The sequence below is a fragment of the Bombina bombina genome, chromosome 7 (genome assembly GCF_027579735.1).
Source record: "Bombina bombina isolate aBomBom1 chromosome 7, aBomBom1.pri, whole genome shotgun sequence".
Taxonomy (NCBI): Eukaryota; Metazoa; Chordata; class Amphibia; order Anura; family Bombinatoridae; genus Bombina; species Bombina bombina.
The window spans coordinates 140,827,338-140,842,655 of record NC_069505.1 but is presented as its reverse complement, the minus strand read 5'-3'; the positions used below and the strand labels follow the sequence as shown (position 1 = coordinate 140,842,655).

The 15,318-nt window shown below is 36.7% G+C and overlaps 1 protein-coding gene across 3 annotated transcripts in view; it reads right to left on the bottom strand.

Moving 5' to 3' along the window:
* LOC128666014 (neuron navigator 2-like) overlaps positions 1-15,318 on the bottom strand; it is a 127,292-nt gene that overhangs the window by 21,879 nt on the left and 90,095 nt on the right. For all 3 annotated transcript variants that reach the window (XM_053720364.1, XM_053720365.1, XM_053720366.1), the window contains 2 exons: positions 8,141-8,294; positions 6,296-6,455 (listed from right to left, as the gene is read on the bottom strand). In XM_053720364.1, coding sequence (XP_053576339.1) covers positions 6,296-6,455; positions 8,141-8,294 — 314 coding nt within the window. The remainder of the gene's footprint in view (positions 1-6,295; positions 6,456-8,140; positions 8,295-15,318) is intronic.

Here is a 15,318-nt window from a genome sequence, read left to right as displayed (position 1 = left end):
TGTGTATATGAGTTATTGTATACAAGTGCCTATTTGTGAGTATATATAAACCTAGCTATATAAGTTTTATGTACATACCTGTTGTGTATATGAGTTATTTTATACAAGTACCTATTTGTGAGTGTATATAAAACTAGCTATAGGAGTTTTATGTACATACCTGTGCATATGATGTATTGTATACATGTGCCTATTTGTGAGTATATATAAACCTAGCTATAGAAGTTTTATGTACATACCTGTCTGTGTATATGAGTTATTTTATACAAGTGCCTATTTGTGAGTGTATATAAACTGAGCTATAGGAGTTTTATGTATATACCTGTGCATATGAGTTATTGTATACATGTGCCTATTTGTGAGTGTATATAAACTGAGCTATAGGAGTTTTATGTATATACCTGTGCATATGAGTTATTGTATACATGTGCCTATTTGTGAGTGTATATAAACTGAGCTATAGGAGTTTGAGAAATGAATGTTTTTGCCATAGTGTTTCCTAGTTTGTTTTTTTGGGGGGTTTTTAAGAGCAAGGAGAAAGAAATATGATGTAGGCTATGAAGTAGATTGGATTTATAGATTTAAAAAGTCCCCAAAAATTGATACAATTATTACATATATATATATATATATTAACCTCAAATTTATATCAAAATATTCATCAATCTACATACAATATCGATAATGATACACTAAAACATAAAAAAACATAATTTATGCTTACCTGATAAATTTATTTCTCTTGTGGTGTATCCAGTCCACGGATCATCCATTACTTGTGGGATATTCTCCTTCCCAACAGGAAGTTGCAAGAGGATCACCCACAGCAGAGCTGCTATATAGCTCCTCCCCTAACTGCCATAGCCAGTAATTCGACCGAAACTAGCCGAGGAAGGAGAAACCATAAGGTGCAGTGGTGACTGTAGTTTAAAATTTAGACCTGCCTTAAAAGGACAGGGCGGGCCGTGGACTGGATACACCACAAGAGAAATAAATTTATCAGGTAAGCATAAATTATGTTTTCTCTTGTTAGGTGTATCCAGTCCACGGATCATCCATTACTTGTGGGATACCAATACCAAAGCTAAAGTACACGGATGAAGGGAGGGACAAGGCAGGTACTTAAACGGAAGGGACCACTGCCTGTAGAACCTTTCTCCCAAAAATAGCCTCCAAAGAAGCAAAAGTATCAAATTTGTAACATTTTGAAAAGGTATGAAGCGAAGACCAAGTCGCCGCTTTGCAAATCTGTTCAACAGAAGCCTCATTTTTAAAGGCCCAGGTGAAAGCCACAGCTCTAGTAGAATGAGCTGTAATCCTTTCAGGGGGCTGCTGTCCAGCAGTCTCATAGGCTAAGCGTATTACGCTCCGAAGCCAAAAAGAAAGAGAGGTTGCCGAAGCCTTTTGACCTCTCCTCTGTCCAGAGTAAACAACAAACAGGGAAGATGTTTGACGAAAACCTTTAGTCGCTTGTAAGTAAAACTTTAACGCACGGACAAATTATGTATTAAGACGTTCCTTCTTTGAAGAAGGATTAGGACACAATGATGGAACAACAATCTCTTGATTGATATTCTTGTTGGAAACTACCTTAGGTAAAAACCCAGGGTTTGTACGCAGAACTACTTTATCTGTATGGAAAATCAGATAAGGAGAATCACATTGTAAAGCTGATAACTCAGAGACGACTCTACGAGCCGAGAAAATAGCCATCAAAAACAGAACTTTCCAAGATAAAAGTTTGATATCAATGGAAAGAATGGGTTCAAACGGAACTCCTTGAAGAACCTTAAGAACCAAGTTTAAGATCCATGGAGGAGCAACCGGTTTAAACACAGGCTTAATTCTAACCAAAGCCTGACAAAATGCCTGGACGTCTGGACCTCTGCCAGACGCTTGTGCAAAAGGATAGACAGAGCAGAAATCTGTCCCTTTAAAGAACTAGCTGATAATACTTTATCCAAACCCTCTTGGAGAAAGGACAATATCCTAGGAATCCTAACCTTACTCCATGAGTAATTCTTGGATTCACACTAATGAAGATATTTTACCACTTTCCTCTAACTACCTCCAACTATGTTGAGAGCTTGCAAGAGAATGACTGGCTATGGCAGTTAGGGGAGGAGCTATATAGCAGCTCTGCTGTGGGTGATCCTCTTGCAACTTCCTGTTGGGAAGGAGAATATCCCACAAGTAATGGATGATCCGTGGACTGGATACACCTAACAAGAGAAAGTATAGCTATTTCCTATGGAAAAACGTTAGTGCGCATGTTTTGATTTATTTTTCTCACCTGTCTTTTACTACTGTGCATGTGCATATTGCTATAAGTCAACTTTAGAACTCAGAAACACTACTCATGTTAGCATATAACAAAAAATTGCATACTAGACAATAAAATCTATCTCCATGCCAGATTTTATAAAGATTAGTGCAACCATTTTGCCTGTAGCTTAGGCTAATTACTTCTCTATCATTAAACATTAAAAGTGCCTTTTTGTTAACACTTAACTCAAAAAAATACTAAACCAGTTTACTGTATACCAATTGAGGAAAAGCAGCCAACCAATCAAGTGTTTGCTCTGAGTTTCCCACAGAATCATTCATCGTATTTGTCAAGCTCTAGATTTCAAATATAACAAGGAACCTAGATGCATGCTGAGAAAGCAACTATTTTAAAGGGATATAAAACTGTTTTTAATTTAACAGATTATATTGAAATAAAAAACCTTAATATACAGCTGCCTAAAAATTTTCCTTTTATCTTCAAAAAAGACTACACACCCCAATAAGCACCTCAGGTTTGTCAGTTACAAAGATAAAGGGGCATAAGCACTGTTTGTGGGCACACTTACTCATTAGAGCATGCATGGTGAGTGACAATTTCTCGACTGGTTTGGAAAACAGCACACCTGTCTTGTGGGGCACGGAACAAAGGAACTGCCACGTCCAAACAGCAATCCAAACAACAAAAAAAGGTTGTTCCAGCCTCCAAAATATTCTTAAAAACTACCTTTATTTTTTACATAGGGTCCATAGAAAAAAATAATTACAACGTTTAAGGCCTTCTATAGGCCCTTAGTCATGTATACTTTTGTTACCTGTTCTCACGTGAGCAACCAATTACACAATAGTGACATCTTGAAGATGCAAATAGCAGCACATCCAAACTTGCTTTATTTTAGATGATCACATGAGAAATAGTATTGAATATAAACATTTTAAAAAAAACAAACATAAAACCTACATATATATTTTAAAAAGAGGAATATTGTACATTATTGGCAGATTAATCCCAACTTAGAAAAAAATGTATATCTATACTGGTGTATCAAAATTAGTACAGATGAATATTTAAAGAAACAGGCTCCAATTAAAATCTTTGTTCATACCTTTAGGTATGAGTGCTTCCAATTTGAATATCTAAAACATGTCTCTAATTTTTAGAAGACGTTCCCTATCCCCGCCTCTTCTAGGTCTATCCACTTGTTCTATGATCTGAAATCTTAATTGGCTAATATTGTGACCCATAGAGAGGAAGTGACAGGAAACAGGAGCATCTTTATTGTTACATCTGATATTAGATGTATTTTCTGTTATCCTCTCTCTTACCACTCTACAGGTCTCGCCAATATAAATTAGGCCACATGGACATTTGATAAGATAAATAAGTAAATGAGTAAGTGGCTCTGCAGGTTATATACTTATTGATTTGAAACTTTTTACCATTTATTGGGTGATGGAAATATTCTCCTTTCATCATCGAGCTGCAGTTACTGCAACTGAGACATGGATAACAGCCACTTATTTTAGGACCTATAGTTCTCTGAATATTCTGTTTGTTGCTACCTATGTCAGTATGCACTAACATGTCTTTAATGTTCTGGTTCCTCCTATAGGCTATCATTGGGCCTACTTTGAATTCACTGACTTGTGGATTGCAATCCCTCAGGATATGTCAATGTTTTTTTAGTATACCATTTATCTTTTGACTAAGTCTGTTGAACTGGGTAACAAAAATCATATGATTAACTTCCTGATCCCTGTCCTTCTTATTTTGTATTTTGTCATTAGTGACTGCGCTAAGCTGTTCTGCAATTAATGTGGGGGGGATAACCTCTATTGATAAATTTATTGGCCATTTGTTCCAATCTATATTTGCATTTGGTACTGTCTGATACTATACGTTTCACTCTAGTGAATTGGCTTTTTGGAATGGCCATAAAAACATTGTCTGAATGACAACTCCCATATTTCAGTAAGTCGTTTCTATCTGTATTCTTTACATAGAGATCTGTTTTTAGAAAACCACCCTCAATGTACAAATATGTATCCAAATATTCTACTCCAACCTCACTCATGTTCAAGGTAAATTTTAATCCTCTAACTGAATCATTCAGATCCTGGACAAAAGACAATAGGCTACCAATGTCACCCCCCCACACGCCAAATACATCATCAATGTACCTCCACCAGGAGGCACCATAGAGTTGGAACAAATTATGAGGGTACACAAAGTATTCCTAAAAATTATTCATGAAAATGTTGGCGTATGTGGGGGCGACGTTGGAGCCCATTGCAATCCCTTGCTTTTGCAGAAAATATGTGTCCATAAATAAAAAATAGTTATGATATAATATAATTGAGAGTAGTTCAATCAAAAAACAGATCTCCCCTTCAGTGTAATTACTCTCATATCTAAGCATATGTTCTACTGCTGAAATACCACTTGTGTATTTAATGGAGGTATATAAACTGGAAACATCTAAAGAAAATAGTATGCATTTCTCCCCAACATAGCCAAGATCTTTTAATTTTGACAGGAAACCATTTGTATCTTTAACATAAGATGTAGTTCTTTTAACAAATGGCTGTAAGACTTTATCTAAGAAAGTAGCAATTGATGAAAATACAGAACCTATCCCCACCACAATAGGGCGTCCAGGTGGTTTTTCTTTAGCTTTATGTATTTTAGGTAATACATATAATACCGGCCTTACTGAATTGGTTACATATAGGGCATCTTTAAAATTTTCTGTTATTATTCCTTTTTGTACAGCTAATTTGAGAATATTTTCAATTTCTTTGTTTATCTGAATGTTTGGATCCCCTGATAATTGCTGGTATACCTGGTTGTCTGCTAGTTGTCTGTTGATCTCCTCAATATAATCAGATTTATTTAGAACCACAATGGCCCCCACCTTTATCAGCCTCTTTTAAAATGATCTCTTTATTTTTCTTTAAAGATTCAATTGCTATCTTATCTTTTTTGTTTGAACAAGGTTTTTCTTTTTTTCTTTTTTAAAAAGGTTATCTACTTCTCTTTGCACTAGACTCATATACGTAGCTGCACTATGCGTAGTAGTAGTAGGTGTAAATGTGCTCTTCTTGGATATGCCAAATTCTTTTGTGCCTTTAAATTTTATATTATCACTTTTGGTGTTGGTGCTCAGTGAAAATATGTTATCTCTTTGCATGGAAAAATGTATTTTCAGTTTTAGCTTCCTAAAGAACCTTTGAATTTCCTGTTGGACTGTAAATTCATTACAATAATTTCCCAAGCAATACGATAGACCCTTATTTAGAGCTAGTTCTTGTTCTTTGGTTAAATCGTGTTTAGATAAATTGTGAACTAAATGATCATTAGAAGTGACTGATGCATAGTGCATTGTGTTACCAATTTCTGTTTTTGTATTTACATTTTGTTGAAAACTACATGCTCTCAACCCACTCGTCTCTATATTGTGAACAAGTGCAGTGCTTAAACATTCACTCATTTGTTGTGAACAATTACTTGCAGCATTACTAGTTACATAATTTCGATCAGTATTGAGTCCTAAGTTTTCATCTGGAGCACTGTTGTTAAAGTGCTTAACATAATCCTTTTTAGGGTTTATAATTGAGTTAGCAATCAGTCCGATATTTGTCGGTGTGTGTTGTGATTCAAAAGCCATATTTAAATTTCCACATAGAGATTTCAAGGTATTATCTGCCCGTGCAAGGGTATATAAGTCATTAACCTTAGTATTTTAAAGTATACATGACTAAGGGCCTACAGCAGGCCTGAAACGTTGTAATTCTTTTTTTCTATGGACCCTATGTAAAAGAATAAAGGTCGTTTATAAGAATATTTTGGAGGCTGGAACAACCTTTTTTTGATGCATGGTGAGTGGGCATGTTTTAAAGGGAAAGTGTATCCATAGCTTGTATGTGACCCATACACATTAAGCCTACAGTTAGAATCACATGTATAAGGGCATTTTTGGGTAGCATAGGAATGTCTATGTTTTCTTACCAAGGCTCGAAGACTCAGTCAGGCTCAAGCTGTGATGTGAAAGTCCCATAGATTGTCTGGGTGAGGAAGAAATAGAGATTTGGGACTGAGTCCTACTACACTTTCCGTGGTTTTCTGACTTCAACCGATCATTTTCAGCTTTCAGCTTCTCAATCTCGCTCTAAGCAAAGCAATAAACCTTGTTACCAACACAAAGCAGTAATTTGACTCTATCTACAGAATAAATTACATAATTATGGGGTATATTAACTATTCCACAATATTATTACCAGCCAAGCCTTTAAAAATAAAGCCTCACTACATTAACTTCTGTCCTGATTCAGATTTTATGCACAAACAGAAAACTTACCATGGCACTACATTCATTTTTTGCTATCATACATATAAAATAGCAGTGGATTATTTTTATGAATTTATTTTTTTACCTGAAAACAAAATGTGGTGTAAAAGCTGTTTAAATTAAACTAATGCAAAAGCATGGTTGTGTACATTCTGCAGAGGATCATTGGCTGACAGGCACTTTCTGCTAAGGCCCTATGGCTGATAGGCATTTTCTGCAAAGGCTAATTGGCTGACAGGCACTTCCTGTTGTGGCTCAATGGCTGATAGGCACTTCCTGCTGTGGCTCATTAGCTGAAAGGCACTTCCTGCTAAGGCTCATTAGCTGAAAGGCACTTCCTGTTCAGGCTCATTAGCTGACAGGCACTTCCTGTTGAGGCTCATTGGCTGATAGGCACTTAATGCTGTGGCTCAATGGCTGAAAGGCACTTTCTGCTAAGGATCATTGGCTGACAGGCACTTCCTGCTAAGGATGTTTGGCTGATAGGCACTCCCTGCTGTGGCTCAATGACTGATAGGCACTTTCTGATTTGGCTAAGTGGCTGATAGGCACTTCCTACTGTGGCTCATTAGCTGATAGGCAATATTTGCTGTGGCTCATTGGCTGATAGGCACTTCCTGCTTAGGATCATTTGGCTACCCATGAGCATTTGTAATGTTTAACTAAAAATGTGAGCATAATTTTATTTTGAGGTGCTATTGTTAGCATAATTGTGAGTATATAGTAAAATGGCCCGAGCCAATCCTTCCATTAGTGACCGCCCATAACACAGCAGTGCTTAACTGCTGATATATACTATGATAATGCTATGCACATTGAAGTAACTGACATAAAACAAAATGTGGTGTAAAAGCTATTTAAATTAAACTAATGCAACAGTATGGTTGTGTACATTCTAAGGATCATTGACTGTGGGAACGTCCTGCTAAGGATCATTGGCTGACAGGCACTTCCTGTTGTAGCTCATTGGCTGATAGGCACTTCCTGCTGTGGCTCATAAGCTGAAAGGCACTTCCTGCCAAGGCTCATTGGCTGACAGGCACTTCCTGCTGTGGCTCAATGGCTTAAAGGCAATTTCTGCTAAGGATCATTGGCTGACAGGCACTTCCTGCTAAGGCTCAATGGCTGATAGGCACTTTCTGCTAAGGTTCATTGGCTGATAGCCACTCCCTGCTGTGGCTCAATGACTGATAGGCACTTTCTGATTTGGATCAATGGCTGATAGGCACTTCCTACTGTGGCTCATTGGCTGATAGGCACTTCCTGCTGAGGATCATTTGGCTATCCATGAGCATTTGTAATGTTTAACTAAAAATGTGAGCATCATTTTATTTTGAGGTGTTATTGTTAGCATACCTGTGAGTATATAGTAAAGTGGCCCCAGCCAATCCTATCATTAGTGACCGGCCATAACACAGCAGTGCTTAACTGCTGATATATACTATGATAATGCTACACACATTGAAGTAACTGACATAAATGTTTGCTTGATTAATTTGTTTTACCTGCATTCGGTTCATTGCCTCTCTAAGCGTGTCCAGCTGATGAGCAGAACTGAGGGCTTCCAGGCGTATATCAGTCAACTTCATTTCCTTGTCCCTGAGCTCATTGCGCAATTGTAAAACACTGTCAGCCTCATTCTCTGTACAATCAGAAATTCTAAGGGAATAACAATAAAGAAATTACCTAAATACAAAATGTGTACACTTAGAATTTAAAATTATAGAAAAGATAATAGGTCATATTGCAATTTATTAATCTTCACATCAAAAGACCTATCTTTTAGACTTTTCAAATTTAACAGTCTTGACAGCTTTTGTCCAGTGGTAAAAATTGTTGCAAATGCTGGGTTTCAAATTACACCTTTAACCCAATAACTTTGTACTTAACTTGTACTCAAATAAAAAGCATAATTTATGTAAGAACTTACCTGATAAATTAATTTCTTTCATATTGGCAAGAGTACATGAGCTAGTGACGTATGGGATATACAATCCTACCAGGAGGGGCAAAGAAACCTCAAAATGCCTATAAATACACCTCCCACCACACCCACAACACAGTTTAACGAATAGCCAAGAAGTGAGGTGATAAAAATAAAGGAGTAAAAAAGCATACAAAAAAGAGGAATGGGAAATATAGTTGTGCTTTTATACAAAAAATCATAACCACCATAAAAACGGTGGACCTCATGGACTCTTGCAAATATGAAAGAAATTAATTTATCAGGTAAGTTTTTACATAAATTATGTTTATGTAAAAAGGGAGGGATAAAATAATAACAGCTATTTCCACTGGGAAAATTAAATCCAAACAAAAAAATAAGTCTTTCTTAAAAACTTAAATCATAAGCAGAAAAATCAAATGGAGACAGCTGTCTGAAGAACTTTTCTACCCAAGACTGCTTCTGAAGAAGCAAATACATCAAAATTGTACAATTTAGTAAATGTATGCAAAGAAGACAAAGTTGCTGCTTTGCAAATCTGATCAACTGATGCTTCATTCTTAAAAGCCCAAGAAGTGGCGACTGATCTAGTAGAATGAGCTGTAATTCTCTGAGGCGGAGACTGTCCCGCCTCCAAATAAGCCTTGTGAATCAAAAGCTTTAACCAAGATGCCAAAGAAATGGAATAGGCTTTCTGACCTTTCATGGAACCAGAAAAAACAACAAATAGACTAGAAGTCTTTCTGAAATGCTTAGTAGCTTCGATATAGTATATAAAGATCTGAAGAATATAAAGATCTTTCAAGAGCATTCTTAGGATTAGGACACAAAGAGGGAACAACAATTTCCCTACTAATGTTGTTAGGAAGAAATTTAAACGAATGTTGTTAGGAAGAAATTTAAACAAAGTCCGCAAAACATCTTTATCCTGATGAAAAATCAGAAAAGGAGACTCGCAAGAGAGAGTAGAAAATTCAGAATCTCTTCTAGCAGAAGAGATAGCCAAAAGGAACAACACTTTCCAAGAAAGTAGTTTAATATCCAAAGAATGCATAGGCTCAAAGGAGGAGCCAGCAAAGCCTTCAAAACCAAATTAAGACTCCAAGGAGGAGAGATTGATTTAATAACAGGCTTGATACGAATCAAAGCCTGAACAAAACAGTGAATATCAGGAACTTTAGCAATCTTTCTATGAAATAAAATAGAAAGAGCAGAGATTTGTCCCTTCAAAGTACTTGCAGACAAACCTTTATCCAAACCATCCTGAAGAAACTGTAACATTCTAGGAATTCTAAAAGAATGCCAAGAGAGCTTTTGAGAAAAACACCATAAAATATAGGCTTTCCAAACCCAATAATAAATCTTCCTTGAAACAGACTTACGAGCCTGTAGCATAGTATTAATCACTGAGCCAGATAAACCTCTATGACTAAGCACTAAGCGTTCAATTTCCATACCTTAAAATTTAGCGATTTGAGATCCTGATGGAAAAACGTCCCTTGAGACAGAAGGTCTGGCCAAGGTTGGCAACTGGACATCCGAACAAGATCCGTATACCAAAACCTGTGAGGCCATGCTGGTGCTATCAGAAACACATGCAATTGTTCCATTATGATCTTGGAGATCACCCTTGGAAGAAGAACTAGAGGCGGAAAAATGTAAGCAGGTTGGTAAAACCAAGGAATTGCTAACGCATCCACCATCTCTCTGCCTGAGGATCCCATGACCTGGAAAGGTACCTGGGAAGCTTCTTGTTTAGATGGGAAGCCATCAGATCTATTTTCGGGAAGACCTCACATCTGTACAATCTGAAAAAATACATCTGGATGGAGAGACTACTCCCCTGGATGTAAAGACTGACGGCTGAGATAATTCGCTTCCCAATTGTCTACACCTGGGATATGTATCGCAGAAATTAGACAGGAGTTGGATTCCGCCCAAGAAAGTATCCGAGATACTTCTTTCATCGCTAAAGGACTGTGAGGCCCACCCTGATGATTGACATATGCCACAGTTGTGATATTGTCTGTCTGAAAACGAATGAATGAGTCTCTCTTTAATAGAGGCCAAGCCTGAAAAGCCCTGAAAATAGCACAGAGTTCTAAAATATTGATTGGTAGCCTCATCTCTTGAGGATTCCAAACTCCCTGTGCTGTCAGAGACCCCCAAACAGCTCCCCAACCTGTGACACTTGCATCTGTTGAAATCACAGTCCAGGAAGGACAAACAAAAGAGGCCCCTTGAATAATCAGATAATGGTCTAACCACCAAGTCAGAGAGAGTTGAGTGTTGGGATTTAAGAATATCAATTGTGATATCAGAGTATAATCCCTGCACCATTGATTCAGCATGCAAAGCTGCAGAGGTCTCATATGAAAACGAGCAAAGGGGATCGCGTCTGATGCTGCAGTCATGAGACCTAAAACTTCCATGCACATAGCCACTGAAGAGAATGATCGAGACTGAAGGTTTAGACAGGTTGAAACCAACTTCAAACGTCTCTTGTCTGTTAAAGACAGAGTCATGGACACTGAATTTATCTGGAAACCTAAAATGTTGACCCTTGTCTGAGGAATCAATAAACTCTTTGGTAAATTGATCCTCCAACCATGTCTTTGAAGAAACAACACAAGTTGATTTGTGTGAAATTCTGCTAAATGAAAAGATTGAGCCAGTACCAAGATATCGTCCAAATAAGGAAATACTGCAATACCCTGCTCTCTGATTACAGATAGAAGGGCACCGAGAACCTTCGAAAAGATTCTTGGAGCTGTCGCTAGGCCAAATGGAAGAGCAACAAATTGGTAATGCTTGTCTAGAAAAGAGAATCTCAGAAACCGATAGTGGTCTGGATGAATTGGAATGTGAATATATGCACCCTGTAAGTCTATTGAGGACATGTAATGACCATGCTGAACAAAAGGCAGAATAGTCCTTATAGTCACCATCTTGAAAGTTGGGACCCTTACAAATTGATTCAAAAACTTTTTTCCTTCTTCAGGACAATGAATAGATTTGAATAAAAACCCAGACCCTGTTCCAGAAGTGGAACTGGTACAATTACCCCTGAAAGCTCCAGATCTGAAACACACTTCAAAAAGGCCTGAGCTTTCACAGGATTTGTTGGAACGTGAGAGAGAAAAAATCTCATCACAGGTGGTCTTATTCTGAAACCTATTCGATACCCCTGAGAGACAATTTTCCTGAATCCAATGATTCTAAACGGAACCTGCCCAAACGTCTTGAAACAATTTAAATCTGCCCCCCACCAGTAGAACTGGAAACCGATTAGAAGCTTTAGATTTGCCCTTAGACTTTTTATCTTGCGGCAAAAAACTCCCTTACCCCCACCCAGTAATAAGAACCTAGATATAGATACCATGTCAGCATTCCATGATTTGAGCCATAAAGCTCTTCTAGCTAAAATAGCCAAAGACAAACATCAATCTTGATGATATCAAAAATAGCATCACAGATAAAATGATTAGCATGTTGAAGCAAACGAACAATGCTAAGCAAATCAGAATCTTTTTCCCGTTGTGCTAAGCCAACCAAAAAGTTGATGCAGCCACAACATCAGCCATAGAAATGGCAGGTCTGAGAATATAATCAGAATTTAAATAAGCTTTCCTTAGATAAGATCCAATGTTCATATCTAAAGGATCCTTAAAATAAGTACTAACTTTCACAGGAATAGTAGTACGCTTAGCAAGAGTAGAAATAGCTCCATCAACCTTAGGAACTTTTTCCCAAAACTCTAATTTAGCCACTGGAAAAGGATACAACTTTTTATACCTTGAAGAAGGAACAAAAGAAGTACCAAGCTTAGACCATTCCTTAGCAATCACATCAGAAATAGCATCAGGAACAGGGAAAACCTCAGGAGTAGACACAGGAGGTTTATAGACAGAATTTAAACGTTAACTGGATTTATTATCAAGAGGACCAGACTCCTCAATATTCAAAGTTATCAACACTTCTTTTAACAAGGAACAAATATACTCAATCTTAAAAAGATAAGATGATTTATCAGTGTTAATGTCTGAAGTAGGATCTTCTGAGTCAGAGAGATCCTCATCAGAGGTGAATATATCAGTATGTTGTCGGTCATTACAAATTTCATCAGTAGTATGAGAAGTTTTGAAAGACCTTTTACGTTTATTTGAAGGCAGAATAGCAGACATAGCCTTCTGTATTGCATCAGCAATATAATTTTTCATATCAACAGGGATATCATGTACTTTAGATGTTGAGGATCAACAGATACTGTACTAGCACGAATAGAAACCTTTTCTGCATGCAAAAGCTTATCATGACAACTGTTACATACTACAGCTGAAGATATAATCTCTACTAGCTTACAGCAGATACACTTAGCTTTGGTAGAACTGTGTTCAGGCAGCATGGTTCCTACAGCAGCTTCTGAGACAGGATCAGATTGAGACATCTTGTAAAATGTAAAAGAAAAAATAACATTTAAACAAAAATATATTATTTCCACATATAGCAGTTTCAGGAATGGGAAAAAATGCAAATGCTAAAATTGACAAAATATCAAATAGCATAGCCCTCTGAGCATAAAGAAGGCAAGGAGCATACAGAAAGTGATGTAAAATTAAACTACATTTCTTGGCGGAAAGTATGATGCACAACGCAAAACGAAGTTAAAAAAAAAATTGGCGCCAACAAACATCTGGAAATGATGCAACTCGCGTCATAACAAACACAATTTCTCGCCAAACTGGCGTCAACTAAGACGCAGGAAATGACGAACTTGCATCATTATAGACGTACATTCGTGCAAAAAAGTCTTGCGCCAAGAATGACGCAATAAATAACACCATTTTGCGCCCTCGCAAGACTAATTTGCCCGCAAGTTTTAAAAGAAAAAACAAGTCAAATTGGAAAAAAAGACTATACCCCAGGTAAGACAAACTTCCTAAAACATGATTCCCATAATGAAACTGCTAGACTGCAAAGGAAAATACACAAAGACCTGACTCATGGCAAATATAAGTAAATACATATATTTAGAACTTTATAGTTTAAATAAATAAAGCGCCAACCATAGCTGAGTGTGTCTTAAATAGTGATACATACTTAACGAAAAACACCCATCCATATATAGCAGATAGCCAAACCAGTACTGAAAACTATCAGCAGAGGTAATGGTATAAGTGTATATCGTCGATCTGAAAAGGAAGGTAGGAAATGAATCCCTACGACCGATAACAGAGAACCCTTGAACATATTTTCCGTGAGAAAAACCATAAAAAATCAATAGGCGATACTCTCTTCACATCGCTCTGACAAACACTGTACTCTGAGAGGAATTGGGCTTCAGAATGCTTAGAAGCGCTTATCATAGAAGAAATCATAGAAATCAAGCACAAACTTACTTCACCACCTCCATAGGAGGCAAAGTTTGTAAAACTGAGTTGTGGGTGTGGTGGGAGGTGTATTTATAGACATTTTGAGGTTTAGGAAACTTTGCCCCTCCTGGTAGGATTGTATATCCCATACGTCACTAGCTCATGGACTCTTGCCAATTGCATGAAAGAAATACAAAGTTCCTTAATTATTCATTATTAATGAGTTATTCAAAATTATATCAAAATTATGAATTGCATATGTGTTCATTAATGGGTAAATAAATGCTGTAAATAAAATATGTCAGGCAGTCATCATCACTATTGAATTAATTAGCCGTCATGTTTTATTTTAGTTTTGTATATCTTTTACTTCCCTGAAGTTCTGTAAAATGCTTGTGAAAATCTTCTTGAAAAGTGTGTGATTCTTAAAGTTTTTCATCTGCTTTTTGTACGTGTGTTTGAAGGGACAATGTGCTCAGACAAGCAGTTAAAGAGTTGATTACATCTAAGGCTGCTGCAGTAACACCCTTTTAAATTGACACGTCTCTCTCTCTACCAAGTCTGATTTCTGCTACCGCCTCTTATTTACTTGGGTTTCCTATAGACAACACTTACTTGACATAGCTGCTTATAGCTGTTGAAACCACCAACTAAACCAAATATTTAAAATGTCAAAATAAAGCTAAAGGAGATATTTGTAAACAATAAAATACACTCCATCAGGTAAAAGGTATGAGAGAGAGCAGATTAAAGCTTTAAAACATTTACGATGCCCTTTTAACAGTTGTATTGGTTATTATCTTGAGCATTTTACTAATTAAAACTGGGGCTTTTCTGATAGACTGGAATGACTTAGAAAACAAAGCAAAAAGAAAAATAATCATCCAGGTTGCTATACATTGTTTTTGAATGGGAATTGTGATAAAATGTAATTCAGTTCCAGCAAAATACATATTATCTCTTCCAGTAAATGACCCATAATCCCTCAGGTGTAGCAGTATGGAGAACTATTTACCAGCCAATTAATGGGTCAAAAAATAGTTCACTATAAAAAAAGGTATTATGTAGACTGCAATATATAGTACTAAAAAGTCAAATAAAAAGGTATTTATCTTACCTAGTCAAATAATTTATACAATTTCAAAAGTGATTGAAAATCATGTAACTAGGTTGCAGAAATGTGCACATATGGAAGGAATTACTAAATATCTCCAGCTACGTACAGGTTTTCCACTCTAAAATATATAATGTGTGTCAGGAACACGGTATTGTCTGAATTTGAAATTACCGAAATCTGTATAAATGAATCCTGATTTGTGAATAAAATGTCTGCAAGTGTAATAACATTTTATCCATTTAAGGGCAT